At 48.6% G+C, this 26439-nt stretch overlaps 1 protein-coding gene across 1 annotated transcript in view; it reads right to left on the minus strand.

Moving 5' to 3' along the window:
• LOC122371031 (WD repeat and FYVE domain-containing protein 3-like) overlaps positions 1–26439 on the minus strand; it is a gene marked incomplete at its 3' end in the record, with an annotated part of 91678 nt that overhangs the window by 50358 nt on the left and 14881 nt on the right. Inside the window, exons 9-31 of the mRNA XM_043347077.1 lie at positions 21770–21972; positions 21342–21490; positions 20655–20776; positions 19900–20067; positions 19485–19600; positions 18950–19189; positions 18313–18458; positions 17800–17944; positions 16807–16968; positions 16217–16413; positions 15733–15872; positions 15328–15444; positions 13864–13988; positions 13082–13193; positions 12272–12444; positions 11651–11879; positions 10821–10954; positions 10343–10446; positions 8543–8706; positions 4280–4467; positions 3790–3914; positions 859–969; positions 217–463 (exon numbers count right to left, since the gene is read on the minus strand). Coding sequence (XP_043203012.1) covers positions 217–463; positions 859–969; positions 3790–3914; positions 4280–4467; positions 8543–8706; positions 10343–10446; positions 10821–10954; positions 11651–11879; positions 12272–12444; positions 13082–13193; positions 13864–13988; positions 15328–15444; positions 15733–15872; positions 16217–16413; positions 16807–16968; positions 17800–17944; positions 18313–18458; positions 18950–19189; positions 19485–19600; positions 19900–20067; positions 20655–20776; positions 21342–21490; positions 21770–21972 — 3617 coding nt within the window. The remainder of the gene's footprint in view (positions 1–216; positions 464–858; positions 970–3789; positions 3915–4279; positions 4468–8542; positions 8707–10342; positions 10447–10820; positions 10955–11650; positions 11880–12271; positions 12445–13081; positions 13194–13863; positions 13989–15327; positions 15445–15732; positions 15873–16216; positions 16414–16806; positions 16969–17799; positions 17945–18312; positions 18459–18949; positions 19190–19484; positions 19601–19899; positions 20068–20654; positions 20777–21341; positions 21491–21769; positions 21973–26439) is intronic.

Here is a 26439-nt window from a genome sequence, read left to right on the forward strand (position 1 = left end):
GGTCAGGAAACCCTTAAGTTCAGAAAAGTGAGAAAGGTGAGAGGAATAGCTATGCAACATGAGTCGTGGAAGTCGTAAGGGTGTCAGGCAGGCAGCATGTGCCACACAGATCATTGATGTCATGGTAGGACCAGAAGCTGGTCAGTACTTAACAACCAGCCACAGAATCAATGCCAATGTTCCTTCAATAAAATAAGTCACGTCACGACGCCTCACCTGCAGGAAGAGCAGCAGCCAGTCGTACCCCAGCAGGGTCATCCACTCGTCCAGCCGCGCCGGGTCGGCCACGGCGTCCTGCTCCGCCACGTTAGCCACGATCTGCAGACACTTGTTCCGCAGGAGGATTGTCTGACAGGCGGCCGCAGTCTCCGGGGAGCCGTCCGACGCCTCCGGGCCGGTCAGCTCCAGTCCGGACTCCGGAGCGCCCGGAGCGGGAAGAGAGCCGGCCAGAAACTGGCCGAAACTGGGAGTGTGGGGGGGGGGGACAGGGGGTTAGAGCGAGGTAATGGAAATGGATGGTGGAATGGGATGAATGAAAGGAATGGAAATGAATGGTCTGTTGCCCACACCTAGTGGAATGAATTTTCTACCAGTCCAGCAGTGATGATTTAAGAGTCGGGCGTGAATCCTTTTCATCGGTTTGATATTCCATTCGTATTAACGTTATACGGTGTGACACCAGCCACGTCAGATTTTCAACAGCTAGCTATATCACATTTAAATGCGGTGGGGTAGCTAACCTATGCCTTGATAATGATAACTAGGAAACTATACAAATGAAAATAATTAATTATTAGCGGCATCATCGGCACACTTTTTCATTGAAGCACTGATTTACACTGCCGTTTCCTCACTCACATGACCACGTCGCTGCGCCGCGGGGAGTTCATGAGCAGCACGGAGAGCAGTTTGAGCACCACTAGCTGAGTGGCACGCGGCAGCGGACAGTCGCGCAGTGTCTGTAACAGTCTGCGGAACAGACAGAGAAACATTGGTGAGCAGGGATACAAACACATACCGGGTGTCATTAAATGAAGGATCATCAAATATTTTAATCTCATTTTTGTCCCCCACGTGCGAATATTTTAATATTCCATGAAGTGATAGAGCACATCTTGGAACGCTTGAAAATGGTCCAACATGTATTCTACGATGTAAACCAATGAAGAGATGTCGTTTTGCGTAGAGGCCTACATTTGGACAAAATCTGGACGAAACTTTTCGCCGACGAAACACAGCAAGTCAGGCTACCAATGACCAGGCAGTGCGGTGGAACTCATCTTGAGCATCTCCTCTAAGGAGCTGCTATGCTTCGTGTGGCATCGAATGATGCAGTGGTGGGTATTTTCAGTTTTGCCATTTCGTTGTGCGTCTGATGGTATTAATAAACTACCTCTAATATGTGAAATATAGGAACAAATGGTGAAAACATTATGATCCTTCATTTAATGACGCAAGGTACAGAACGTGAAAACAAACAGGGGAGGACGGCGAAAACAAACACGGGAGAACGTTAAAACAAATACAAGCACGAGTGAAAGTGAAAGGCAAAAGCTAACACAAACATGGAGGAGTGTAAAACACACAGCTACTCGTAAGTATATACAGAGCACAAACACAAACAAACACGACCAAGAACGTGAGTGAAAACTTACACATCACACGATCGTGAAAACAAACACGGCCAAACACGGACGAACGGGAGAACACAAACACATCTACAGTAGAATCCGCCTAATAAATCCACATTGGTGACACCAAGATTCCTTTACTACTCAGGTTGGTTCACAATGGAAATAAAGGCGCCGTGGTGACGTCATCAGAGGAAATCCTTCACGTTCAAATGAAGGGGTCATTTGAATTGCTGATTTCGGCTCGATATAGTCCTGTTTTTTAGTTTCAGTCCCATTTATCGTAATGAGGCGAACTCATTGTTACATTGGTACAACTTTTGATGACACATATGACATAATCCTTGTTTTTTCTCCAGCTCGCTCGAAAGATGATGAAATTTGCATGCATGCCTTTGGTTGAAGGGAGATTCTACCGCCGCGGTGACGTCACGGTAAAGGGATTCTGGAGCTCGTGAACGGGGGCTGGGTGACACGGCGTTTCGGATTTATTAAGTGGTGGCTTTATTAATCGGGGTCGTCTTTATCACAGCTGCACGTTCCATTTCCCTTGCAATACAAACAGATAGGTAGCATTCCTCGCTGCCTGATTAGGCAGCATTCCTCGCTGCCTGATTGCGCCTGATTTATTCAAATGAAAGTGACCCGAGCGCACAATGCAAAGCTGTCTCAGTCAGCCATAACCGTTTCAACACATCCATCCGATCACTCTCCAATCTTCATTCATAGGCTACAATGCCAACGAAACAGTCCGGCGTTGCCCGCTTTGCCGGCAATATTGCTCCGAGGACCAGGGTGCATAGTTATAACAATAAATGCATGATAAAAGGTCAACTTATTTACTATATAACAATAAATCTTATCAGTCGAAGATTTATTCAGCGGATTCTAGTGTAAATGAATTATACACTACCTACAGATAGGTACCACTGAGCTGAGTATCTGTACACAAGTGATCTCATCGTCACACAGTAAGGCGGGGGGGGGGGGGGGGTCAACGGCGTCTTCCGGCTTTGATAGCGTCGGTTGGTAGACATAAATCTGCTTATCGAAAGCAGATTTGAACCAGCTCCTTCTGCAACATACGCTGGCTGGTAGAATTTGAAAATAGTTCAATGACGCGTGATTATAAATATATTTCTACCGAAGGTTCTGCAATAAATTTGGAGAGTTGTAATATAGCATTAGCATTAGCATATATCTCAGGGAAATTTTGCAAAATTGTTCCGACAATTCCGGCCTGATTTTTCAATAGAAAAATATAACGAATAGTGTTTTTTTTTTCACTATAAGTTTCATCACGAACTCTCGTTCATAACGCAACGCTATAGTTCGTTTTTTTTTTTAGTTCGACCCTCACTGTAATCGTCTCTTTGAACACAGCACGAGAACTACTAGCTGAATTGCTGAGAGAACTGGGTAGCGCACATAGTATTGGAGTAATGAACAGGTAATGAATAATAATTGCCAAATAAGTGTTAAACGCCGATAATATACCGTTATGTTAGACGCCCTGCAATTTACTGATAAGTTCAGTTATCATTCCTGGCAAGTCGTCTATCCCTGTGGTTTTGTAAGCATAGGCAAATACGAGCTGCCAGTCAGGGAAAATACATGTCAGGTAGAAATAATTTTTGATAAATTTGATCGTCCGTGAAATCAATGTGCGCCAGCCAGTTTTCTCGGTAATTCAGCCAGCAATTCTCGTGCTGTGTTCAAACTTCAAAGAGACGTTTACAGTGAGGGTCGAACTTAAAAAAAGAACTATAGTACGGACAAATTTACTTGGCTTCGCAGTTGAAAATGTTTCCTCATTGAGGAAAGTTCAGCCCTTCAGCCCCCAGCCCACACCGCAGATGCTTTCCATCCACGGAAAGTATGGTGGAGCGATAGAGGCCATCTGTTCCACATATCAGCTGCACTATCAGGCGTGCACAGCGTGGCAATATGGCAGCAGCTGGGCCGTGGGCGAGGGGGAATACCTTTCCCGCTTAATCTTCAAAACGCTGAACTAAGCAAACAACAAAATCAAATTCCGTATTAAGATATAAACGAATGTCGTATCCAAACATAACTTAGATCCCTTCCTAATCCCCCACCCCTCCATTGACTGTACTTTCCTCCTTCCTCCTACAAGTTCTCTTCCCCTCCAGCACACCTGGTAGTCATGTTGATGTCCCTAATGATGGCCAGGTTGGCACGTGCCTCAGTCGCCTCCGTCACCAGCTCCAGGAGATGCTCGTACAGTGATCGGCTCAGCTCGCACGGAGCTTCGTTCCAAATCTGTGACCATAAGCGGGTATGCCATGTGACAAACTAACAGGACGGGGAGATTATGCGATGGAAATTCAACACGAGAGCGTAACGCAATGAGGCACCTCCTACGGCTTTGGGAACATGGCGCTTTTTTGTTTACCACACTCTTGAGGCATACTTGCCGGTGAAAAAAAAACGCTTTAGGACACCAAACATCCAAAACAGCCATTCATTGAACATTCTAGGCACACACTACCGAAGTACAAACACATCTTCCCTGTTCTCCTTTTAAATTACCACCCTTTACCCCTTCCGTTCACACCCCGCTCCTTCCAACATCCAAGTCTTCTTCATCTCTCACCTTCCCTCCATCTCTCTTTCTCTTTACTCACGGTGAGATCGCAGAGCAGCTCGGTGAAGGCCGCCACGTTGGGTATGGCTCCCGTCTCTCTCCGGGCGTCCACCGTCCCCACCAGTCCAAACACCAGGTGCAGGATGTGCGAGTTGAGCAGCGACCGCTTCTGCTTGAGCAGCATGGCCAGCAGCTGGTAGCCGTGACAGCGGTCCATCTCCAGGCGCACTGCAGCGGGAGGAGGGGGGAGGGTGAGGCACTGGGGGGGGGGGTTGAAGTTGAGAAAGGCGGGCTCAAGGACGATAAGAGGGTAATGTGATGGGGAGCAGTAATTATTAGATGGCCGTGACTGAAGGAACCGAATCCAGAATAAAAGAGACAGCCGACAATGTTTGTTCCATAGAGTAATCGTAGCGAGGTGACAACAAATAAGGAAAAAAATAAGGAACAAATTAGACCAGGAAAAAATTAAGACCAGGGGGATAAATGAAGCTGGGGAACATATTTCCGACAGGAGCGGGAATGAGCGACAAAAAAAAAATCTACTACAAGAAAGGCGGTTGTTTCGTAAAAAACGAAACAACCGCATTTTGTACTTTATGCGGGGGTAAATTGAATACCAACATAGAAAAATGAACGATCAAAAGATCTCTCCAAAGTCATGTTCACTTCGTTATTAGTTGGAGCTTTCCCGCAGATGATGTAAAAAAAAAAACTAAAAAAGGGATCTCCAGTTTTTAGTATCCAATGCCCTAATACGTTGTTGTTGTTGTTGTTGTTATTGCTCCTAGGCCTTCCTTACGGGGACCATAGCCAAGAGGCTCCCTAAGGCGCAGGTAGCCGGCCACCAAGGCAGCCACCAGGTCGGCGTCCCGCAGCCGCGACGGGTCGACGTGAATGCTGCCCGTTAGCCGCAGGCGGGCGCCAGCGAGGGCCGGCTCCGGGGAACCGCTTGTCGGGGCACTGCATGCATGCCGTGGAGGGGGGACGGCCGATCCGGTGCAGGTATTGGAGCGAGCGGGCCCAGGGGCCCACCCTTATCTGGTGCACCGAAACGGTGGCCTCTCGGTCCTCTCCGGGGATGGGGAGCGGCAGAGTACTCCCGAAGATCGTCTTGAAGAAGGAGTCTGCCCAGTTGTCGCGCCACTGACGAATGGTCGCCCGAGGGACTGCCCGTGTCAGCGAGCGGGCGTCCTGGGGCAGGGCGGCCGCTTGTTTGGCCAGTGCGTCCACGCGTCCACCCTCGATCCCGCAGTGGGCGGGAACCCACTGCAGTGCCACCTCACGGCGCCCGGCGATATCCAGCAGCGTCGCCCATATTTCCGCGCCGAGGGTGGACGTCTGGGCGGCCGCTCCTGCGCTGAGTAGGCACAGGGCGGCCCGCGAGTCGGCCCGAACACGTTTGCCACGTGCACGCGAAGTACCCTCGATAAATCCGATCTGATAAGTTTGAAACCCTAGCGTGCACGGTGAAAGCAGGCAGATGGGGCTGTTTGTCGAATACTTGTTGACTGCGATATTGGAGAGATGACGTCATTTATGACGAAATTGGTCCCGAGACCAGCCCAGAGCGATCGAGTGGAACGATGCGCATCAGACAAGACATTGCAGACTCTCACGGTATTGATCATTCCCGAATTTCATCCAAGCTTGAGACAAAGGGCAAATAAAAGCCAATAATAGGCAATAGCCACGTGCTTGAAAACGACTGATGATAGGAAAGTGGTCCTTAATAAACGTTGTTATAGTCATCACCATCATCGTCTGAACCGTGAGTTATCAGCGATGCCCACAGCGTCGTCAATATTGGTCCAGTGTTTGACTCGAGACAGCACACGAAAGTGACATATGTGTATATATCAACGGGCTATCGCAAGGCACTTGAATATCAAGCAATGGGCTAGTATGCATGATATAAGCAGCTCATCGCTTCTGCACACATGCATTGAGGAAACCACTTCTTGTAGCTGTTATCGAAGACAAACTGGTGCAATCAGGACGCTAGACCTGCTTGATGGTGTCAGCCAAGAGACATGAAAGGTTCGAGACAGAGTTGTGACTGACCGAATGTCATTTTCTCTTTAGATTTCTTTTTAACAGTGGGTATCCGTATGATATAACTGAGGCCATTCCTTCTCACTCATTGTTATTCACTTCGCCATAAGGTCCAAGCATGGGTTGCAGTAAAAGCAATCGCATAAAATATACGACAATAAAAAGGGAAACAGTGTAAAATGTAAGGAAGGACAAAAAACATGTGAAATGAGAAAACTTGTTCAACATATTTGTAGTTGTAGTGTGTCATTCTCTTATGGTCACTACATGAATGCAGTGAAGCCGGTACACCCTCAGAAAATTGCATATTATCGCAATAACAGCACAACGAATCGAAATTCGACTTTAACAAAACACACCAAAACTCGCAGCCCTTGCAGCGAAGAAAATCGAAAGATGACTGAAAATCTATTTTTGAAATGCGATGCTAGTTGGCTCGCATGCTAAAACTGAATGAATGTGAATGTTGCCTGAACGAATGAATAAGTGAATGTGGAATAGTTATTAATATTACCAAATGCCGTGAATGCGCATTTACGGCATTTGGTAAGGTAGGGCCCAGAGTCCAAACTCATAAAATGCCGTACTATTCTATTTACGGCATTTGGTAACATTTACAGTGATACCAGTGCCGACAAACGGTTATACGAGTCAGCGAAATAATTCTGTGGACCGTCAACAAACGATGGACTGAAATGCGTGAAAACCATGCTGCATTTGATGACCGTTTTCTGCAGCTGAACTTCAGCCAGTGCTGCCATATCCATTCCACGGCGTTTATAAGATTAAGCCCATGCAATGATAAATGGTCAGTACGATGACAGCATGTTGTTTAAAACAACTTATGCATCTGTCATGACACTGCTTACCTAATTTGCCTAATTATTACCTAATTCCCCTCTACATAATTTGTTAGTCAAATTAGGTGGGAATTATTCAGCCAAAAATGTAAGGCTGAGGACTCGCCTATGTCAGTTTAAAGCAGCATAAAAAGCTGGAACAACCAGTGCCTACCAACTCACACAACAATGGCACCTGCAAAATACACATGCCTAAACACCAATTATCTGTTAACTACTGTCAACGAAGATTTGGTTTTTTAACTGCAGATTATCTGTAAATGAGATGGATCTGTTTGAAAAGAAAAGCCATGGTACTTGGCGGGCATTGCCTAAGCTCGTTAGTTTAGTTTGCTATGGGTGTTAGCTACACACTGCCTTTTATTTCTTAATGCCGGTTTCAACCAGTTTAAATCAATAAAAGCCACTGGCTGGCCTATATTCTAGTTCAACCGGCTAAACAAACCTGATTACTATTGCGTAACAATTGTGCGAGGTATACCTATCAATCTTTTTATTTTTGAATGATGAAAATGATTAAGTGGTCATGACTGCAAAGGAAGGAGTCGACAAACGACAAAAATGTTTTTTTAGTAGGTTTGGTAGCATTGAACAACCATGACTTTGTAGGTCTCAGGCATAACTATGTAAAAGAAACCTGATATCAGGCATAATTGTGTTGATCATTTGGGTCATCATCATCTTACAACCATTTGTACTTTTATAGGAGTCAGCAGACTAGGGATTTATGTTGCTTTTTAAGTTGTTTTATTATGGCATGAATGTCTCTGTCCAACGAATACCTATCATACTTCTATGCATGGGTTCAGATGGTTTCGACATAGGTATATGTAATGTCACAAAAATGCGTCAAAACACCAATTTAAATTGCTCTTGCATCACGATCAATATACGGCAATGCCACCGTGGCCACCAACCATTAAGGCATCAACCATTGAACGGTCATTTAGTAAAAGTTAATTTCATTCCACGACTGTGCGTCACAGCTCCCTACACCGTCCCAAAAAAGCTTAACTTTCCACACCGTAGCGTCATCTATAATGCACCAGCCACGCCCCACCAGGCACGCTCTCCAGCCGCGAGCGCCTATCGAGCGGACGGCCCGTCACCTGTCGCCAGATACGTGCCCTTCCCTCGGAGACTCGGCAGACTTATCACTCTTCCGAACAGCGAACAACTCCACTTACCAGACACCCTTTGTGAACTTCACGCAGTCCTCTCCTTTGTCACTTCGTATTTCCTTGAGGACCATAAGCCTGGACAATCAGCCTAAAGCCACCCAACCAATCATGCTCAATCTAAGATCATGTACTCCTATTCTCCCATTTCCCTTTCGTCCTCTCTATCTCCTTCCCTCAATCTTCCCTCCCTCTTCCCTCGCTACTCACCAGCTTTGTTGGTCTTGACCACACAGGTGAGCGCCTTGACTCCGGCATACAGCCCCTCCACGTCTGCTGCCATGGCGATCAGTCCGAGCACCAGACTTGTACTGCCCACATTCTCCACCATACGTGCCACTGGTCGGGCGCAGAACACGCGCACACCCAGGTATCTGCGGAAATAGGGGGAGACAGAGTGTCAGAAGGGGGCTCAGGGGGGGGGGGATGAGAAAGGAAGGGGTTGGAGTAATAGAGAATTACAGGATCCAAGAGAGCTGAAAGGAAGGCGATAAAAAATAAGGATGACGATGATGATGATGTGTGGCCTTTTGGGCGTCCTAAGTCCGGGTTGCGGTGATAGATAGCTATGAGATAGTTGATGTAACTCTGTGGCCTGGGGTGCTTCATCGCCTCTATGATGAGTAACGTAAGTGGTTCATCAGGCAAGAACTTTGCTAGCAGATAAGTATCAGATTGATATTGACAGCAGGTCAGGTAAGGTGAAGATACATCAGGTCGGGTCAGGTTATTCAAAGGGACCAAGAACAAGCTAGGGGACATAAAATGGTAGCACTGTTGCCGCAATGTTGCAAGAAAAGGACGAAGATAAACTGTAAGTCACAGCTGAACACCCCTCGAGCTTGAAATGCGCACAAGTACTGTGACTTAGCTACGTCATGCTATCGTACTGTGAGCAAGCCTAGCCCTAAGCGCCAAGTGTGCCACTAGAACTGAGGCTTCAAAGCCGTAATGGGCTATCAGACAATCAAAAGGCACGAATGGCTGAACTTGTAACTTGAGCCCAAGACGTTTATGAATCATCAGACTAGTATGCCACTGCTTGCATTAGCTGGGTATGAGCTGAATCAGATAGAGGCGCTCGTAAAATTGTATCCTGTCGAGACGTTGCGATGCATATTGCATATCAACCTAATGAACAGAAAGCGTCATGAATGCGCCACGACTGTGCGGGGAACTAGTCTAAGCAAAACTTTCACTTGACTTACCTTGAATGACAAGGTAAATAGTACCCTTATCAACAGATCTATCACAGGTCATCGTGAGTTATTTGACCCGTTGAAGCCAAAGCCAGTAATGGAAAGAATAAAACTGTCATACTGTAATTTGATGCAAACTAGTTAGCATCTTCAAGCCATCCATCATGTTACAGCAGACAGACTTATGAATTTTATCGGCTGGTTCACAAGACACAGCTTTTGCACCCGAAAAAGTACTCAGAGATGGAATCTATTTAGAGCACAAAACGAAACGAAAGCTGTCTAGTTCTGTCGGTCCAAATTTTCTCGGCCATCAACGCCGACATACCGTCCCAGTTCGGTGTTCCTAGTGGAGGAGAAGTGCTTGATGCGCCATCTACATAGTCTGGTGAGCCATCATCAGAATATCCGCGACAGCAAACTCAAGTGTATGAACGTGATCTGCGCTTTTGGTGTGATACTTAGCCGGTTACGAAATGATGAGTTACTACCTTGAAGAGCTTCCATTGTGTGCATCGCTAAGAGGGCCATAAGTTCGAAGTGCTCAGGACGTGGCTGATAAGGTCGCTTCTAAAACGTTTGAGCGTAAAGTAATTGTACCGAAGTAGCAGCTCTAACGCGCTCCTTCCATCCAACAAGCCAACGGTAGTCAAAGCATGGCTACGTTTATATCACAAGTTGCTATTGTCACTCACCCACACACTCACTCACTCAAGCACTCACTCACTCACTCACTCACTCACTCACTCACTCACTCACTCACTCACTCACTCACTCACTCACTCACTCACTCACTCACTCACTCACTCACCCGATCACCACTCCGCCCAGAGTTCGGGCCGGCCCGCTCAGGTGCCCCCCGGCGTTGTGTAGAATGCGGATCGGCGTGGCGTTCTCGTGCGATGACATGCCCAGCTGAGGGCAGAATTAGGGAGGGGTCAGTTAGGGTCAGTAAGTCTTAGGGAATACCTTAGTCGTGTTTGGCTTCACAGATCACCCTGGTTTTATTCGTTTTACGATTCAGTTTGAAATCAAATGTTTGGCTAGATCTTTAAACATTCATATTCAGCATAAAGTTACAGAACTGACACTTCGGTGCATTATAGCATTGTCATGAAACCATAACTGTATCGTAGCTCATGACACTACCCTTATCTACAAGTTCATAGAGCGACCGGCAACACAGCATGATTATTGATTACCCCTACTGCCAATCGCGGCACCCTGAAGTGGTTACCCCCACATGAACCCCTGGCTCCTAGCCAGCCTGGCCGAGGCACCAACCGCACCTGCTTGGCGATGCTCCTGTTGTCCGCCTTGCTGTACACCTTGCGGATCTTGGCGAGAGTCAGCTGACTGGTGGCGACTGCGTTCAGACCGAGCATAACACGCTCCTCGGGAATCAGAGCGGAGCAACATTCCCCTGGCGGTGAAGAGGTCAATTTAAACGTCAATTCAAGCTTCACATGATTTACCTGTCAGTAATTTTGATGTCCCAAATTACCAAGCATTAGGAGTTAAATATTCAATTTAAATCGTTAAAACAGCCCCCACCAATCACGCTAGTCTGGCGCGAACCAAACGAGCCAATCGTTTCACAGCAAAATAGTAACACGCCCGAGTTTTCAGTCACAACCCAGGCAGCCAGACTCAACATAGAATAGCGACGAATCAGACGGCGGCTCAAGTGTTGTGAGTGCCGTCTTGATAACTTGATCAGGATAGAAGAATCATGTGTGGCGGGTATAGCGATTAGCGATCAGAGTGTGGTTATCGACATTGATAACATGCATGCTGCAATCCGCACGTAAAAACAATTTTAGGCTATGTGTCACCAAACAAATATTGGTTTCTATCGTACACATGGACCAATAAATACTCACAAACACAAGAAGGCTATTACATGGGCGGATATTAGGCACAAGGACTCGCTAGAACAAAATGCGCAAAAATCGAAGCAAAACAATCAAGAAATATTGACTGTACTCAACACTCCTACACCACTCATCCACGGCGTCCATAGGACAGATTGGTACGTAAAAAAATACACATGCAAAAAAAAAAAAACGCACATGCAGCAAACTCAACCAAAAACACAAACCCACAGCGTCGTCCATACCGTTGATGAAGGGTGCCTGCAGCGTGCCCAGGTAGTTGGGACCGAGCCGGTACACGGTGCCCACCACGGCGGGCGGCAGGGCTTCCTCCACCAGCAGACAGGCGCCCTGTTTCCACACCAGCTTGGAGTGTCGCCGCCACTGCGGAGGGGTGCCGATAAACCCGTACACGGCGGCGCTGGAGGTCAGGTTGGCTGCCCCGCCGCCCGGGTTCTGACTGACGTAGTGGAGCTGTCGAGGAACAGAATATAAATAAAGTTACTGACTATAACTGAGGGCGTCATAGTTACGGCACTCGGCCGCCAACGTTGGTTTGTACAAATGCTGGTTATAGCAAGCAGCCATGAAGCTTATTGGTCCTATATCGGAAAATTTCCTTGACTAAATATTAATTTCCAAAGCCTAGCCGCATCACATACACATTCTCCCGTCATAGACGAGAACCAGGATAGAGCAGCATTTTTTGTTTAGCCACCTTTACGTCAATTCATAACCTAGCCTTATTGTTCATAACTTGCTTCTCTACAACGCTCAGCTGTTACTTCAACTATTCTAAACCAGCCAGTGATTAGATTCTCAAATCCTCTCCGGTCTCCTATTGCCTCTCTTTCCCTCTGTCTCACCTTCTGATTGGCCACCTGTTTTCCGTCTATGTAGACGGCGCAGGCAGAGTGTTTGAGCACGGCTCGGTTGAGAGTCACCAGCAGGTGGTGCCACTGGTTCTCCTCCAGCAGGTCCGGGCACCAGACGCGCAGACTGGTGTCGCCGCGACAGTCGGGCTCCCAGTCGTACGCGCCTGTGGGGGGGGGGGGGTAGACGTAATGTAGAGGTGGTGTGATTCAGAAGTGACGGATGCTAGTCGTCGGACTATGGCTCAGTCTTGAGTTGGAAAGCTAGCGTCACAAAGTTGTCTGCCTCGATAGTGAAGCGCTTAGGACCGGGTGGTCTATCACCGGAAAAACCGGAGTTAGTACCAGCTGACTATAGAAGCTTTCGAAAGGTATGACGCGTACAGCGCAACGCCACCAACATCCAGGTCCTTCTAAGGGCTACAGAACCGGCCTGACGACAGCCGGAGAAGTGACTGGCCGAAACGTTGTGAAGCTAACATCTCAACTCAAGACGGGGACGAAAGTCCGACAACTAACATCAGTGATTCTAACACCTCGTCTCAGGCCGAAAATTATAATGGTAAGTGAAGTAATTAGAATGGTGTAATCATTGACATACGAATCGTAAGCTAAGTGATGTCAAAACTATAGTCTAATGAATGTGGTGGTAAGTCAGACGTCGCGATGTACACAGAGTGAAGTGAAGATCAGGATGAATTGAATAAACACTCGCTCATGATGCACCTACCCATTGCGTCTTCTTTCAGCCCTCTCTTCTCTCTCACTCTCCCTGCATCAACACCCCCCCCCCCAGTCACATACCATGATGCGGCATCTCCGTCTCGCGTGTTGATATGATGAGCGCCTTGTCTCTTGCCGAGAGGACGACGGTCAGACAAATCAGCTGCTGATCTCGGCCGTGCGGGTGGCGCACCTGGCCAATCACAGGAGAGAATGGGGGTTAGACGGCCAATCATAGGGTGAGGGTGGCGCACCTGGCCAATCACAGGAGAGAATGGGGGTTAAACGGCCAATAATAGGGCGAGGGTGGTGGAGCTGACCAATCACAGGAGAGAATGGGGGTTAAAGGGCCAATCATGGTGTGAGGGTGGCAGAGCTGACCAATCACAGGAGAATGGTGTGGATTAACAGCCAATCATAGGGCAGAGTGGCGCCCCTGACCAGAAGACGGTGCAGAGGTAAACGGTCAAAAGACAAACAGTGGCAGGAACGGTCTATAAGAAGGGTGTGGCGGAAACCAACAACGAATCATAGAGCTGAGGTGGCGGAGCTGACCAATCAGAGGAGAGTGATGTTGAGCATCAACAAATCAACGATGTGAGATCGAACGAGAACAACCAATGAGTGTCAGAATGGGTAATAGCGCACGGGTATCTTACACCTAAAAGCCTGTGCCAATGAATCTGCGAAGATATGTTTTCCAGTCTCTTTTTAAAGAAAATATAGTTTGTGCTAAAGCCGATTCGAGAAATGAAATGAAATAAAAATGGCATAAAATGAAACGGTGTTAGCCCTTCATACTCTCACTACCTCTCTCGCCACTCCCTCCCTCTCTTCCTCCCTATCCCTCTGCCCCCTCTCACCAGTGTCAGCAGCCGGACGCAGTGCGGGTCGGCCCGCGAGTTGGAATAACGCTCCACGTTGAACCATGTCGAATAGGTCAGTCCAGTGGCCGGCGGGAACACGCGGTCGCCCGTGCCGATACCGCCTGCAGGATAGAGACGGGAGGACGAGCGAACGGGACGTCAAAAAAGGCGTCAATCGGAGCGGCAGACGCCCTTTTGACTTGCAGATATGGTGGTATTTAAATGCATGACTCACTCACCAAGTATATCAGCGATCAGCTTGTTGAAAAGGGATCACACAGAGCACTCTAAAAGTTTAAAAAGATCATAGAGCCTCGCAACTATCCGCTCAACTCCCGCCGGTGGAAGAATGAGCGACTGGCGACTGCACTGCCCAGTGCCCACACAAGACCCGCCCCGCGCCACGATCGCCACCTCCCGCTGCAACTGTCGCATTGCACCACATTATGTCACATTCACAGCCCGCCAATCGGCGCCCGGCCTCCTATCTTTACCGCCAGAGACACTGTTTTACCGGAGTCATCGGCTTCTGCTGCCGCACATTATACTCGTATGTAGTTAGTAAACTTAAAGGCAGGTAGCCGGATACAGTCATGTCACTTGGTCCCTTTTCTTCAGATATTGGCGTGACTTTGAATGGTCAACCACCGGGGAGGACTTCTTGATTATTGTCTCGGACAATTGCGATTCACCTAATTCACCAGCTAGTAAAGTCTGAAGGCACTCTTCGCAAGTGTCACAGCCAGGGACATCAGACATGACCATGTTGTGCCCTCGACGTGCGAACGGCAACTGTCGAGCTGCGTGGCCGAGAGCCGAAGATAAGTAATCAGTATCAAGAAGCTGTTAGACGTCATTGTCCCGGTTACACCGATACGTCTTCGAATATCTTAGATGAATCACTGGGGGTTATTGATTATGATGAACGCAGTCTCAATGAAACTCAAATTCGTCCAAACCCAGCGAAGTAAGTGGCATCGAAGTAAATCCTGTGCTGGTGAGAATATAATAGTCACAACTCTGGTGCAATGCTGAGAAGACGTTAGCATGACGTTGATAGGGCTCATATTATCCTAAGCCACGATATCGACTGCATACTAAATTCGATAAAAGTTTTGCTTCACTAATGGAACTTAGACAAGCTTGCATTTTCCTCACATGATTAGCATAGCGAATTCAATGTATGACGTCATTATAATCGGCGTCACTGATTGGTTCTCGTTGACCACTGCGATATGAAATCGTCATACCTAGCGTTGTGCAATACCTACACCGAAAACGATCGTTTGTATTCATCGCCTGTTTACATGGATTTCGTCTTTCAAACATGATCCCAACAAACCAGCCCTCAAGTTCTAACTCTAATGCATCCCGTCACACAAACAAACACTACTTCCCTTCCCTTTCCTTCAATCTCACAAACCACTAACAACCCCTCCCCTCAACCTCGGGAGTACTCACCCAGCACTGACGTATCTCCGACACTGAGACACTGCGGCGCCAGCGAGGGCAGAAACAGACAGCCGAACCCCTCTACCGACATGTCAAACTCCACAAACGGCGGCAGAATCGCCGCGCCTGAAACAAGACACACCCGCTGAGGTTATTGAAGGAAGTCGGCGTGAGTTAAAGGCTTAGGGTGGGTGAAAGGTTAAGTGAAGGTTTTGATGTTTCACATTTCGTGGTTGCTGGGGTCAAAACGGCAAGTAGAATGCAGTGCACACAAGACATTCCGCTAAAGAAAATTATCATTCAGGCTCTTCAGGCTATGTCTCTAAAATCGATTTTAAAATAAAAACGGCGAAAGCAAACATCCTAAAATAAAATGTAACATCAACTCAATGCCATGAAACGAGCGTGTCGTACCTCCGTGTCGACAGTCGCGCGGCGTTGTCATGGAGACGAGTGTTTTGACTCGAGTCAGCGACACGGGCCCGCCCGAGTCGGGAGTCGGTGGCTCGTCCACGGGAGCACACATCAGCGGGTTGCCCAGGCGCAGGAACGATCTGAAAAGTGAGCGCGTGCTAGTCAGGAAAAAGGAGTACAAAATTATTCCTAGAGGCCTTCAAATATTCGGAGGAACGTGTCCTTGAAAATATATCAAATGACGTTACTCAACGGCAAACTTTCGCTCAGTGACTTTGTGCTTATCAATTAAACAAAAATCGGCTAATATCGCCGTTGTCTCATATACTTTTGTCGCATTGCACTTCTTCTCTTCCCCCTGCATCTTATTCTTCTTCCTATAATCAAACACCTACCTTCGTCTTCCCCTCCCCCCGCAAGCAAACCGACTCATCTCATATTCTCTCTCGCCAGTCGCCACATCCTCTCCCCCCAACCCCCGTACCTGAGATCCCGGGGCTCCAGGGTCTGCGCGGCCAGTCTCTCCAGCATATACTGTATGGCCGGGTGCAGCAAATGGTTCTCATCCTCCAGTGCCAGACGACACGTCGAGAGGAGCTCGCACGGGAAGCCAGCGTCACACATGACCTGCTGATTCCGCTCACTGCGCATCAGCGACTTGAGGATCTCGGCCAGGTAGACCTGTTGGAAGGGGATTGTCGCGGCGTGTTGTTTTCGGGCAAGTCGCGCTGCTGATAGTCAAAGTTCTAACATGAATATTGTTAGCCCTTGTTAGCATATGAACGTCAGATCCAAGGCGCAACTTTCAGCAATATGTTTTAGCATCAGACAAATACATCCGGGACCATGGCCGGGGAAAGTCTTACCATTACGGGAGCTGAGACAAAAGTGTTCATCAGATTTCAATTACCTCATGTACAGCCGACCTCGACCTATGTAATACTATCATGAATCGACCAACGACCTCTGGAAAAATTTTAATCTGTCACCGAATCCCATCTTAACATTCTACGTTTCAAGCTACCCATCCTCCCTCCCACCAGTACACCTTTCGCCATCTCCGCTCGCTCCTACCTGCAGTGTGACCGCCATCTGCCGCTGCTGGGGGTGGTGGATGGCCGGCAAAAGGTGTAGCAGCTCCACCACCACGCCGGCGTGGACTATCATCGGCTCCGGGGGCGGCGGGGACAGGTTCAGACCGGTAGGCGCTCGACGTTTCCCCGTCCCGGCCGACTCCTGCGGGCGGGGGTTAGGGGAGTTCGAGGGGTCAGACGGTTCATACTTAATAATAATGAATTAATAATGAATTATATTAATGAATGAATTAATAATGAATTAATGAATTATATTAATGAATGAATTAATAATGAATTAATGAATTATATTAATGAATTATATTATAATTCATGGGAGGTCAGACTTCTAAGCGCAGATGGTTCTAGGAGTCGGAGGATTCAGGGGGTTTAGAGTTAAACGGGTTTATGCTTCAAAGACCTCAGAGGGCGTTCAAGCATGGAATTTGGGGGTAGGCGGAAGAGACTGGGTATCATCGGAGTTACCGTTAAAGCCAGCAGACGCGGGAAAGGTACGGACACACGATGGTCAAGAGCGATTAGGATTGCGCCGAAGAAGCGATAGTGGCAAGGGCGCTGATCTGCTGCGACCGGCGCGGCGGTCCGCCCGTATCAGGCACGGGTGCGGAATGTGGACTGTCCTCATCAATGTTCAAACAAGATTGTATCAGTCAATAACACGAAAAGATTCACGTGCCAAGCAAGGCTGAACGAACGAGTGATTCAGCTGCATTATATTCGGTTGTTTCTTATCATGCCCCACCCAAAAACGCTGTCACTGTGTATGAAAAAAAAACGATCACCTCTCTCACGCCGCATTACGTTTTACTGTTTCGTCGATCAGCTTAAAAACATTTACCACTATCTCCCTCCTCGCTCCACCATTACTTGCTAATTTTCCTCTGCCCGTCAACCAGCTCCTCTCCCTTCCTAATCCGTCATCACCTGTAGTTGCTTCTCTTACACCCCTCTCTCCTCCTTCCTCCCCATTTACCTGCTGTTCCTCCTGCCGCCTCGCTCCTCCCGAGGACACGGCTGCCGCCATGGCCGGCTTGTCGAAGCTGTCCAGCGCCATATCGTAGAGAAGTCGCAGTGTCAGGCAGGCGTAGCTCAGACTGATGGGTACGTTTGGCGGCAGGCTGAGGGTAGACAGCGGCGTATTACGGGCTGGACTGTTGCGCCACATGTGTGGTTTATGAAAGCTGCGTTGTAACTCACTTCACATGCACAAAACTACCTATATTAAGTTCTCATTACAAGACATATTCTGTAATATCAAGTGTTACAACAGTCACATTGGCAATCTCACAATTATAGATAAGTAACTAACACATCATCCACCTCAAAAGGTGCTTGAATGTTATCACTTCAGAACTACACTCTGACCATCCGCCACTTAGGATATGGGTAGCTAGTAAAAACATCAGACTCCAAATAAGCTAACTACTTCATACGTCACATCTGTTCTTCGTTATCAACACGTCATCAATGACGTCACATCCCCTACCTGCCGGAAGTGACGTCAGACGCGAAGATACTCTGGAAGGTGTGCTCCTCGGTGTGTTCATAGGAGAAATCGATGGGGGCCAGTTGATAGCCGCCTCCGAAACAGCCCAGGAGGCGCACCGTGTCAAGGAGGCTGGTACTGCAGATCTGAGAGGGCGGGCAAAGGTCAGTGAAAGGGTCATGGCAGAGGCGGTGCCAGGCATGAAAAAGGGAGGATAGCAGTCAGCAAAGGCGGAGTCAGGCGTCAGAAAAGAGGGGGAGGTATAGATGGAGACAACCGCGGATAGAAAGGCAGAATGATTCGTCAGGGGCGGAGTCAGGTACGATAAATCGGGAGGAATACAATGGCAGTGCAGGAGACTGCCTTTCTCTGAGAAAGGAAACCAGACGGTGGATATTAAGATGCGACAATCGAACCTTCAGACACATTGCACCAAGAGTATAAGTGTATACAGTTCGGTGTACAAAACACAACTTCAGCGCGAGGCTTAGTAACACTTTCAAATGTCTCGCTGAAAAGATTCAATAGCACGTTACAATGCACGGTATTGATTCATCGTTCCTCAGCTATCCCGCATTTACCTTCATCCTGACAAAAAAAAAAATCCGTCACAAACACTGCCCCACTCTGCACCTACCTCCAGTTGGAAGAACTTAGCGTTGGCCGGCTCATATCTCATGGCCATTGTCAGTGTGTTGAACGCTCCGTGCACCAGACTCAGCATGGTCTGGCGCGGCACAGAGTCCCAGGGCGGCTCCGGCGTCTCTGCCATACATCCCTCCAGCGATACGAGCACGGCCATGACGTAGACAAAGCCTCCGACGCGGCGAAACATGGTCCGACTGCGGTGCGAGTCGCGCAGACACGCCAGCACGCACTGCGGAGGGGGGATGGGGGGGAGGAGATACAATGTTGGCGATACATAGCAAACAGCCAATGTTCTTTGTTGGGGATAGACGGCGCGTAGAAACCGGGGTTGTCGTGCGCCCATTTTTTCAGCAGCTACTGCAGCAGTAAACGGCGTTGTAAGTTAAAATTTTCTTAAAGACACAGATAAACACGATAATTTCACGTTCGGGTTAACTTGATGCAAGAAACGCATACGACAATATAATGACAGCAGATGGCAGATGAACAAAACTACGATGTCCTCATTGTCTCTCGACACAAACCTTGAGGATATCGATCTTGAGGCCGATCTGAGAGAAGGGCGCGTTCTCCATGAGTGCTAGGAGGCTGCCCATCTCGCTCTCGCCCCCAGCGCATAGCATCAGCTGCTGCAGAATGCCTGAGGATAGAAAAGACATGGTCTATTATTACCTATAGTAAAGCCAATCAGAACCAGGATTAGCGTAAAACGCTCCGCGATGCGGTCGGTAAAAACGATTTGCAAACTGCATATAACGTTACATCGAATGTGTGAGGGTAACAGTAAACGATGCAAAACAACGATACAATACTTGTACGTGCTTGTACGATGCAACATACAAGATGCAAGTTAGCAGCAATGCAACGATTTATGAGCAACGATGTAAGGTACCGGACAGCGAATCGCATCCGCTCCCCCTCCCCCAATCCCGCTCTTACCGAGCGCCTGTTGCGAACAGTCAGGGTACACCAGCATCTCATGAACGCGCTGCGATCCGCCCGACTCTCTGAACACGGCCGCGTTGGCGGCGCTGCCGGCCAGCAGGACGGTGAAGGTCTCCATGGTCCGCCGGCCCAGCGCCGACTGCGGGCCCGGCAGGTCGTACTCTGGCGGAGACAGGGGGAGGGGAAGGGGGACAGTCAGTCATCCAAGGCATACCCGACATCTTATTTCATTTAGCGCAACGGTTAATTTGAAATCTGGGAAGATAATGCGCCAGTTTTCGGGGTTCATAAAATGTATCAATGACAGACATTTCACACAATATTCTCCCGATCTATCTAGGATGGGTTGGAAATCCCCATCCCTTGGCAAAGCTGATATCGACTATATGGACAGTCGACACCAGTCTGTAGATGTGTCACTCAACAGATATATGTATGCTACGATGGCACCGTCGCCAAAATTGTTTGCCTGAATGTCTCGCACGTCGCGATTTCAAACTCTTCCCGTATCATCTAAACAAACCCCATACAACCGCGCTCTTTCCCGGTCTCTCTATCACAGCATCCTCCTCCCCCAGCCTCCCACAATTTCGCCTCTCCATCCCCCCACCCTCCAGTATTGTCTCCGGCAGAGCCTTTTTACCCCATCAATCCTCAGAGTTTGATCTCCCCATCAGTCCCTAAAAGTCTTCTACTTTTACCTCTCCTAGTATCATTTCACCAGTCTACATTCTTTCCGTCTTCCTCACCGTCTCCATCCTCCTCACTTTGTCTTCTCGACTTGAGAATGTCGGCGTACCGCGCCAGACACTGGACGAGCACCTCCAGAATGCCCACCTCGCGGTACACGTCCTTGAATAGGGGGCTGAACCTGCAGCACACAGACGTCACGGGGGTGTCAGAATAGAGTGGTGGCGATGTTGGTTGGAAGCTACAGAGTGTGAGAACAGTAGAGATGACGCCAAACACGGATGTCAGCTCGTCAGTGCTGAGACTTGCCATGGTTCTTCTATCACCTGAGAGTGCTGAGCAGCGACTCAATTACGCCATATCATGAGAACTTCCACAACTATAACGCGAGAATGCTGGGCAGAGACTCCAAGCACAGGTCTCGATGCAGGTCTCAGCGGAGACCTCCTACAACTCTCACCTAAGAATGCCGAGCGCCGACTCCAGAAACCGTTTGAGAACTTCCACGCTTCTCACCTGAGAATGCTGAGCAGCATACTGAGACCTCCCACAATTCTCACCTGAGAATGCCCAGCAGCGACTCCACACAGCGCAGCCTGAGAACTCCTGCAGTCTCAACTGAGAATGCTAAGAAGGGACTCCATGCAGCGCAGGCTGAGAACTCCTACAGTTCTCACCTGAGAATGGTGAGCAGTGACTTCATACACAGTTGTCTCAACAGTGCTGAGAACGCGCCCGGTTCTCACCTGAGAATGCTGAGGAGAGACTCCATGCAGCGCAGGCTGCAGTCTACGGAGCAGTGCTGCTTGAGCAGAATACTGCAGGAGATGAGCTCTTTGACGGGCACGTAGTTCAGCTGGAATACCACCAGCTCCAGCAGCTGGAAAAACTTGTCCTGGAGGCAGAGAGAAGGGACAATCGAATCAGCCAGGTAATTCTGTACAAAAGACGGAGAAAACAATCACCCATACGCCGGCGCGAGGATGGAAGATCAACGATATTTTTCTTTATTTTGGTCCCATATAAATCTCACTGGATCTCAGTCCCATATTGACAAAAAGTGTTTTATCAATGCTCTAGTGGTCCCTCTTCATCTTCAAACTTACCTCCTTAATTCCTCATATCCCCAAAACCATGCCCTCTCTTCCACCCCCATCCTCCCCAAAGAACATACCTGCGCCTCTTTGGGTTTCTGATGTATCTTCTCGGCGAACTGCGATATGGTGTGCTGGCTCTCCAGTATGAAGTAGTTGGCTCGGTCGGCGTGGTAGACACTGGAGATGGTGTCCAGGATGACACAGCACAGGGAGGAGGAGGTCGCGCGCAGGAACACCGTCTGCAGCACCTGGAACGCGTGCACGTTCCGCACGCTGGTGCCTGAGAAAAGGAGAAAGAGAAGAGGGGGAGGATAAGCTAAGAGTTAAAAGAATAATGCAGTAGGGATGTAATAAGTAGCTAAGCAGGGAAGAGGAAGAAATGATAACACTTCCTGAAAGATTATACTGAAATAATTAGTGTATGTTTAAATAAGGACGAAAACGTGGGTAAGAGAGAATTAAGGACTTGTTCACTGTACGGTGAACAATGTTACAGTAGGTCTAACACTGCGTGTAAAACTCACGCAAGAAAAAAAAACTATGACACTGTTTGGCCTTCAAATGATTGCGGATGCGTTGCTTGGTGAAAAGGTAAGACAGAGACAGACACTGATACATGGGGGGAATGAATACAAAAAAAAAAATAGGTACTGAATGAACGACTGAATGAAAGAGTGAAAGAATAAATGAATGAATAAATGAATAACTGAATTTTCGTCAATCGGACTCCAAATAATAATACAGGAACAGAAGGGCAAACAGGTAAGGTCTCACCTGTTTAAAAGGCTGTCCATGATAACACTTCACCGGACATTTAAAAGCATTCAAGATGGAATATTGATAGTCAATGGCGGAGACCACATGCCGGCCGACGGTCAACACAATCAGAAATGAGATCACTAAGGAGATAATCCCCATAATAGGTAGCTGCATTCAGCCACGAACAAGAGCACTTTCGCATTCCCGTGTGACTAAGACGGCGGCTCGGCGACGAATGACTTGCAGCGCCTGTTGCACAGAGATTGCTTATCAGTCGTCGGGCTATCTGGTTTGCTTTTTGGTGCGCTCTAGGGGTGGGCAGGAGATTGAAGCAGAGCACGGAGATGTGGACGGGACAAGACACCTGTTGGTCATCCACCATCGTTCATTCAACCATGTCCAACGAACTAATGGTCCACGCTGAGCTACGAAAACGTGAATTATAACAATTGCGTACACGTGTAACTGAGACGGCGGTTCGACGCCAAAGAAATCGAAACTCCGGCCATTGAAGCGGTGCTACACAGATTGCCTTTCACAGCTCGTTCTGTGCTGTCATTGGTTGGTTTGTTGACACAATCAAGAGGTGGATATGACTTTTGCGGAGGACGGAATAGGACTCATTAGGACGTCCGGTGGTCATCCATCATCGTTCTGTTCATCGATCGGCGGATCCGCACTGAGCCATGGATAAGGGTGCTATCACGTCGTGCGTGTGCCGGGGACAGCGGCCTGACGTCGAAAGATAGGACTCACGCGCTCGGGGACTGACGAATGGCTTCACACAGATTGCTCATCAATGGCGTGCTGAGTGTCTCGGTCACCTGATCGTCTGATCGTAATATTCAAAGAACTTGTTCATAAAATCGAGAGCAATGTAGGGTAAGACAGAACATTGGTCCCGACAATATGCTCTCACTAGGTTCCTCTCCATCCCATTAAAATGTTTTTTATCAAATGGCTGCTACTAAGGTGACTTACTCGCGCCGTGCTGGTGGTCTGAGATTTCCGTATCGTGCTGGAGAAAAAGGAGGGGGGGCGTTTTCACGCCCTCCCCCCCCCCGTCTAATTCGGCTCCTGGGCCACGTAGCGACACGCGGTAAGCGCCATTCGAAAGAGCGTCAAACATGACTGTCACCATCTTGGTGATTCGCATAGCCGCTACTTCATCGTAAGCAAATATTTTATTGCGACAAACACCTTAATACCAGCCAACAGGTTACAATAGACACAACAAATATATACACAGGTATCTACAGCTAACATTGAGCTAAACACGATTCATCTGAGCACTGAGCTACACCGCGAACGAGGTAAGGAACCAGCCCTGGGCCAGCCAGAGGGTCACGGCTCTGAGCGAGACCTTGTGCTACAAAATCTGCCCTCATCTCCTGGTACATTTTTGTATACCTTGCCAGGTGAGTTGAAATGCGGCTGCTGGGTTTTCTGGGTGACGGCGCGATGTCATGGTAGGTGTATGAGATGGTCATAGTGTGTCGTGGATTTCAGGCACTGGTGGTGATGTTGGGTTGGGTTGAGCCGGTGATAGTGGCAGGGTGAGGGTGTGAGAGACCCGGGCCCGATTGCTGCGGGCCCTCCCTGTTCCATCTGTTGATGACATTCGGCTATTTCCTGGTAAGGCGCCTCGACAGTCTCATATACATCATCATCAGCATCATCTTCCTGACCGTGCGCACACTCTTCAAGCGCTTCCGTTGGCGGAGGTGGCGGTAAAGGCATAAAGGAGACGTGCTGAGCTCTACTTTCTGGATGTGTTACTCGTGTGTTGTGTGTTCCGGCGAACCCGGCACCGGCCTGGTTTGTTGGAACACCTTGATCTGGTGTGTGAGAGTTGATGTCGACTGGCTCGACTACCTCGTAAACCGGCGCGCCGATCGGTCGAGGTGAGTCTTCTCCGTGAGTAGGACGAGTTTCAGGGGATTCCAGCGGGGCTCTCGTGACAATCTCTGTCATTTGATGGAGTCCGACGTCTCGCGAGCGACGGCGAAATCTTGTTCGTCTACGTCGGCCTTCATTTTGTCCTTCAGCACGCGACCGTTGTTTAAACTGACGTCGAACGAAAAATGCGATGACGGCTAGCACCATCAAGACCGCGACAGTGATGGTAGCAACTGGGATATCCTTGAAGGTGTAGCCGGTGCGGACCTGGTCTGAGCCATCGCCGGACGTCTGGTCTAAACCATCGTCGGACGTCTGGTCTGAGCCATCGCCGGGAGTCTGGTCCCCGGTCTCAGATATCGTTTGTTGGTCCTGGATATCTAATTCACCGGCTGTCTGTGACGGCAGTAGCGGCCCTCCCAGCAGTGGCGGTCTGCCCTGCAGTGGCGGTCCGCCTCGCGGTGGCGGGCTGCCTCGCAGTGGCGGCGTGCCTCGCAGTGGTGGTCTGCCTCCTCTGAGCAGGTTGGTCGGATTAGTGGGCGGTGGAGTGGTGGTGGGCTCCGCACAGAACTCCTTCAGGTAGTGGCCCAGTGGCGGCCGTCTGCCCTTCATCACACAGAGAGGCTGGTCTATCAAGAACTTGTTCTCAGAAGATACATCGAGTCCCAGCGCTGTCGCTATGTAGCACGTACAGGGAATGTCCAGTGTCAGGTCATGCACTATCACTCCTTGGTTCTGTTTAAACTGCAGCGAACCGTTCTGTGGATATTTGATGTGGAGATTGTCTAACAGAATCCGTCTAGCTGTGCCGCTTCCTTGTTTCACACTTAGCGAGCTGAAGGCTCCCTTTTGCAGAACATCAATTGTGCAATTCCTGATTGTAATAGTGCTGTCAGAAAGCACCACAAATGCTTCCTCTGACGCTTCATCGATAGTGCTTTTCTCAATGGAGAACTTTATAACATTAAGCTGCAGCCCTTCCCTTTTTATCGTTCCGAACATGCTGTTCTTGATGTTGACTTCCGTGACTTTCCCGTAGATGGCCGATGTTTCAGTGTTGTCAAATCGGCTGCTCTCAATGACCAGTTTCTTCATTCCGTTGCCAGCTGATATGCAGTGTTCTGTAGCACGATGGATATGCATCGAGCTCAGGGATAAGTATCCAATCTTGCCCCCGAATGTGTTTTCACCACACGTTTGCATTTCAACGTCTTTTACTCTCAGGTCACCAATGTCTGCCTGAATGCCACCCGGTTCAATGTTGAGGTACTTCACTCGTTTCAACTCGGCCTCCTTCAGTCTCGAGTTTCGGGACAGTGCACCTGAGTATATTGTGAGGTTTTCGATGTCTTCGATCCATGTCTTGCGCACTATGACATTTGACGTGAATGCTTGCTTTGATATCGAAAGTGATTTAATACCCATCATGTCAATTTTATATATCCGGGAATCATTGCTGAAGGCGCTTTCATGAACAGCCAGTGATTGCATTCTGTTCAAAGCTAAGTTGCCAAACTGTGTCTTAGCAGCGGAAAACGGTAGCAGCTGACAGTCATCCACGTCTGTTATGGTGATTCTTGAGCTTCCTCTCCAGTCTTCGAATACCATGGAGTGCAGCTGAAGACTCTTCACTGCGCGTATACTCACGATGATCCGTTTGGAGTTGCCGCCACGCGCCAGAGACCTGGGCAGCAGGATCAAGGTGTTGACGTTGGTGATCTTGATGATCTCCAGGAGTGTCAGAGAGGCGATGGAGTCCGCACTGATCGTAATGGTCTCAGCATATGATATTTTGATTTCTTGCACACTTCTCGGAAACGATGCTGCCGTGATGTTTATCTGGAACAGAGACATGAAGCCTCTAACATCATCATCATCGTTGTCGTCACCACCACCATCACCATCATCATCATCATCATCAATCATCATCATCGGCATCAGCCATCATCATCAGCATCAGGCACCATCAGCATCATCATCAAACATCGGCATCAGCATCAATCGTCATCAGCAGCAGCATCAATCATCATCATCGTCGTCGTCGTCATCATCATTATCATCATCATCAGTATCAGCCACCGCCATCAGC

This window comes from Amphibalanus amphitrite, unplaced genomic scaffold (assembly GCF_019059575.1).
Source record: "Amphibalanus amphitrite isolate SeventyFive unplaced genomic scaffold, NRLGWU_Aamphi_draft 001197F_arrow, whole genome shotgun sequence".
Taxonomy (NCBI): Eukaryota; Metazoa; Arthropoda; class Thecostraca; order Balanomorpha; family Balanidae; genus Amphibalanus; species Amphibalanus amphitrite.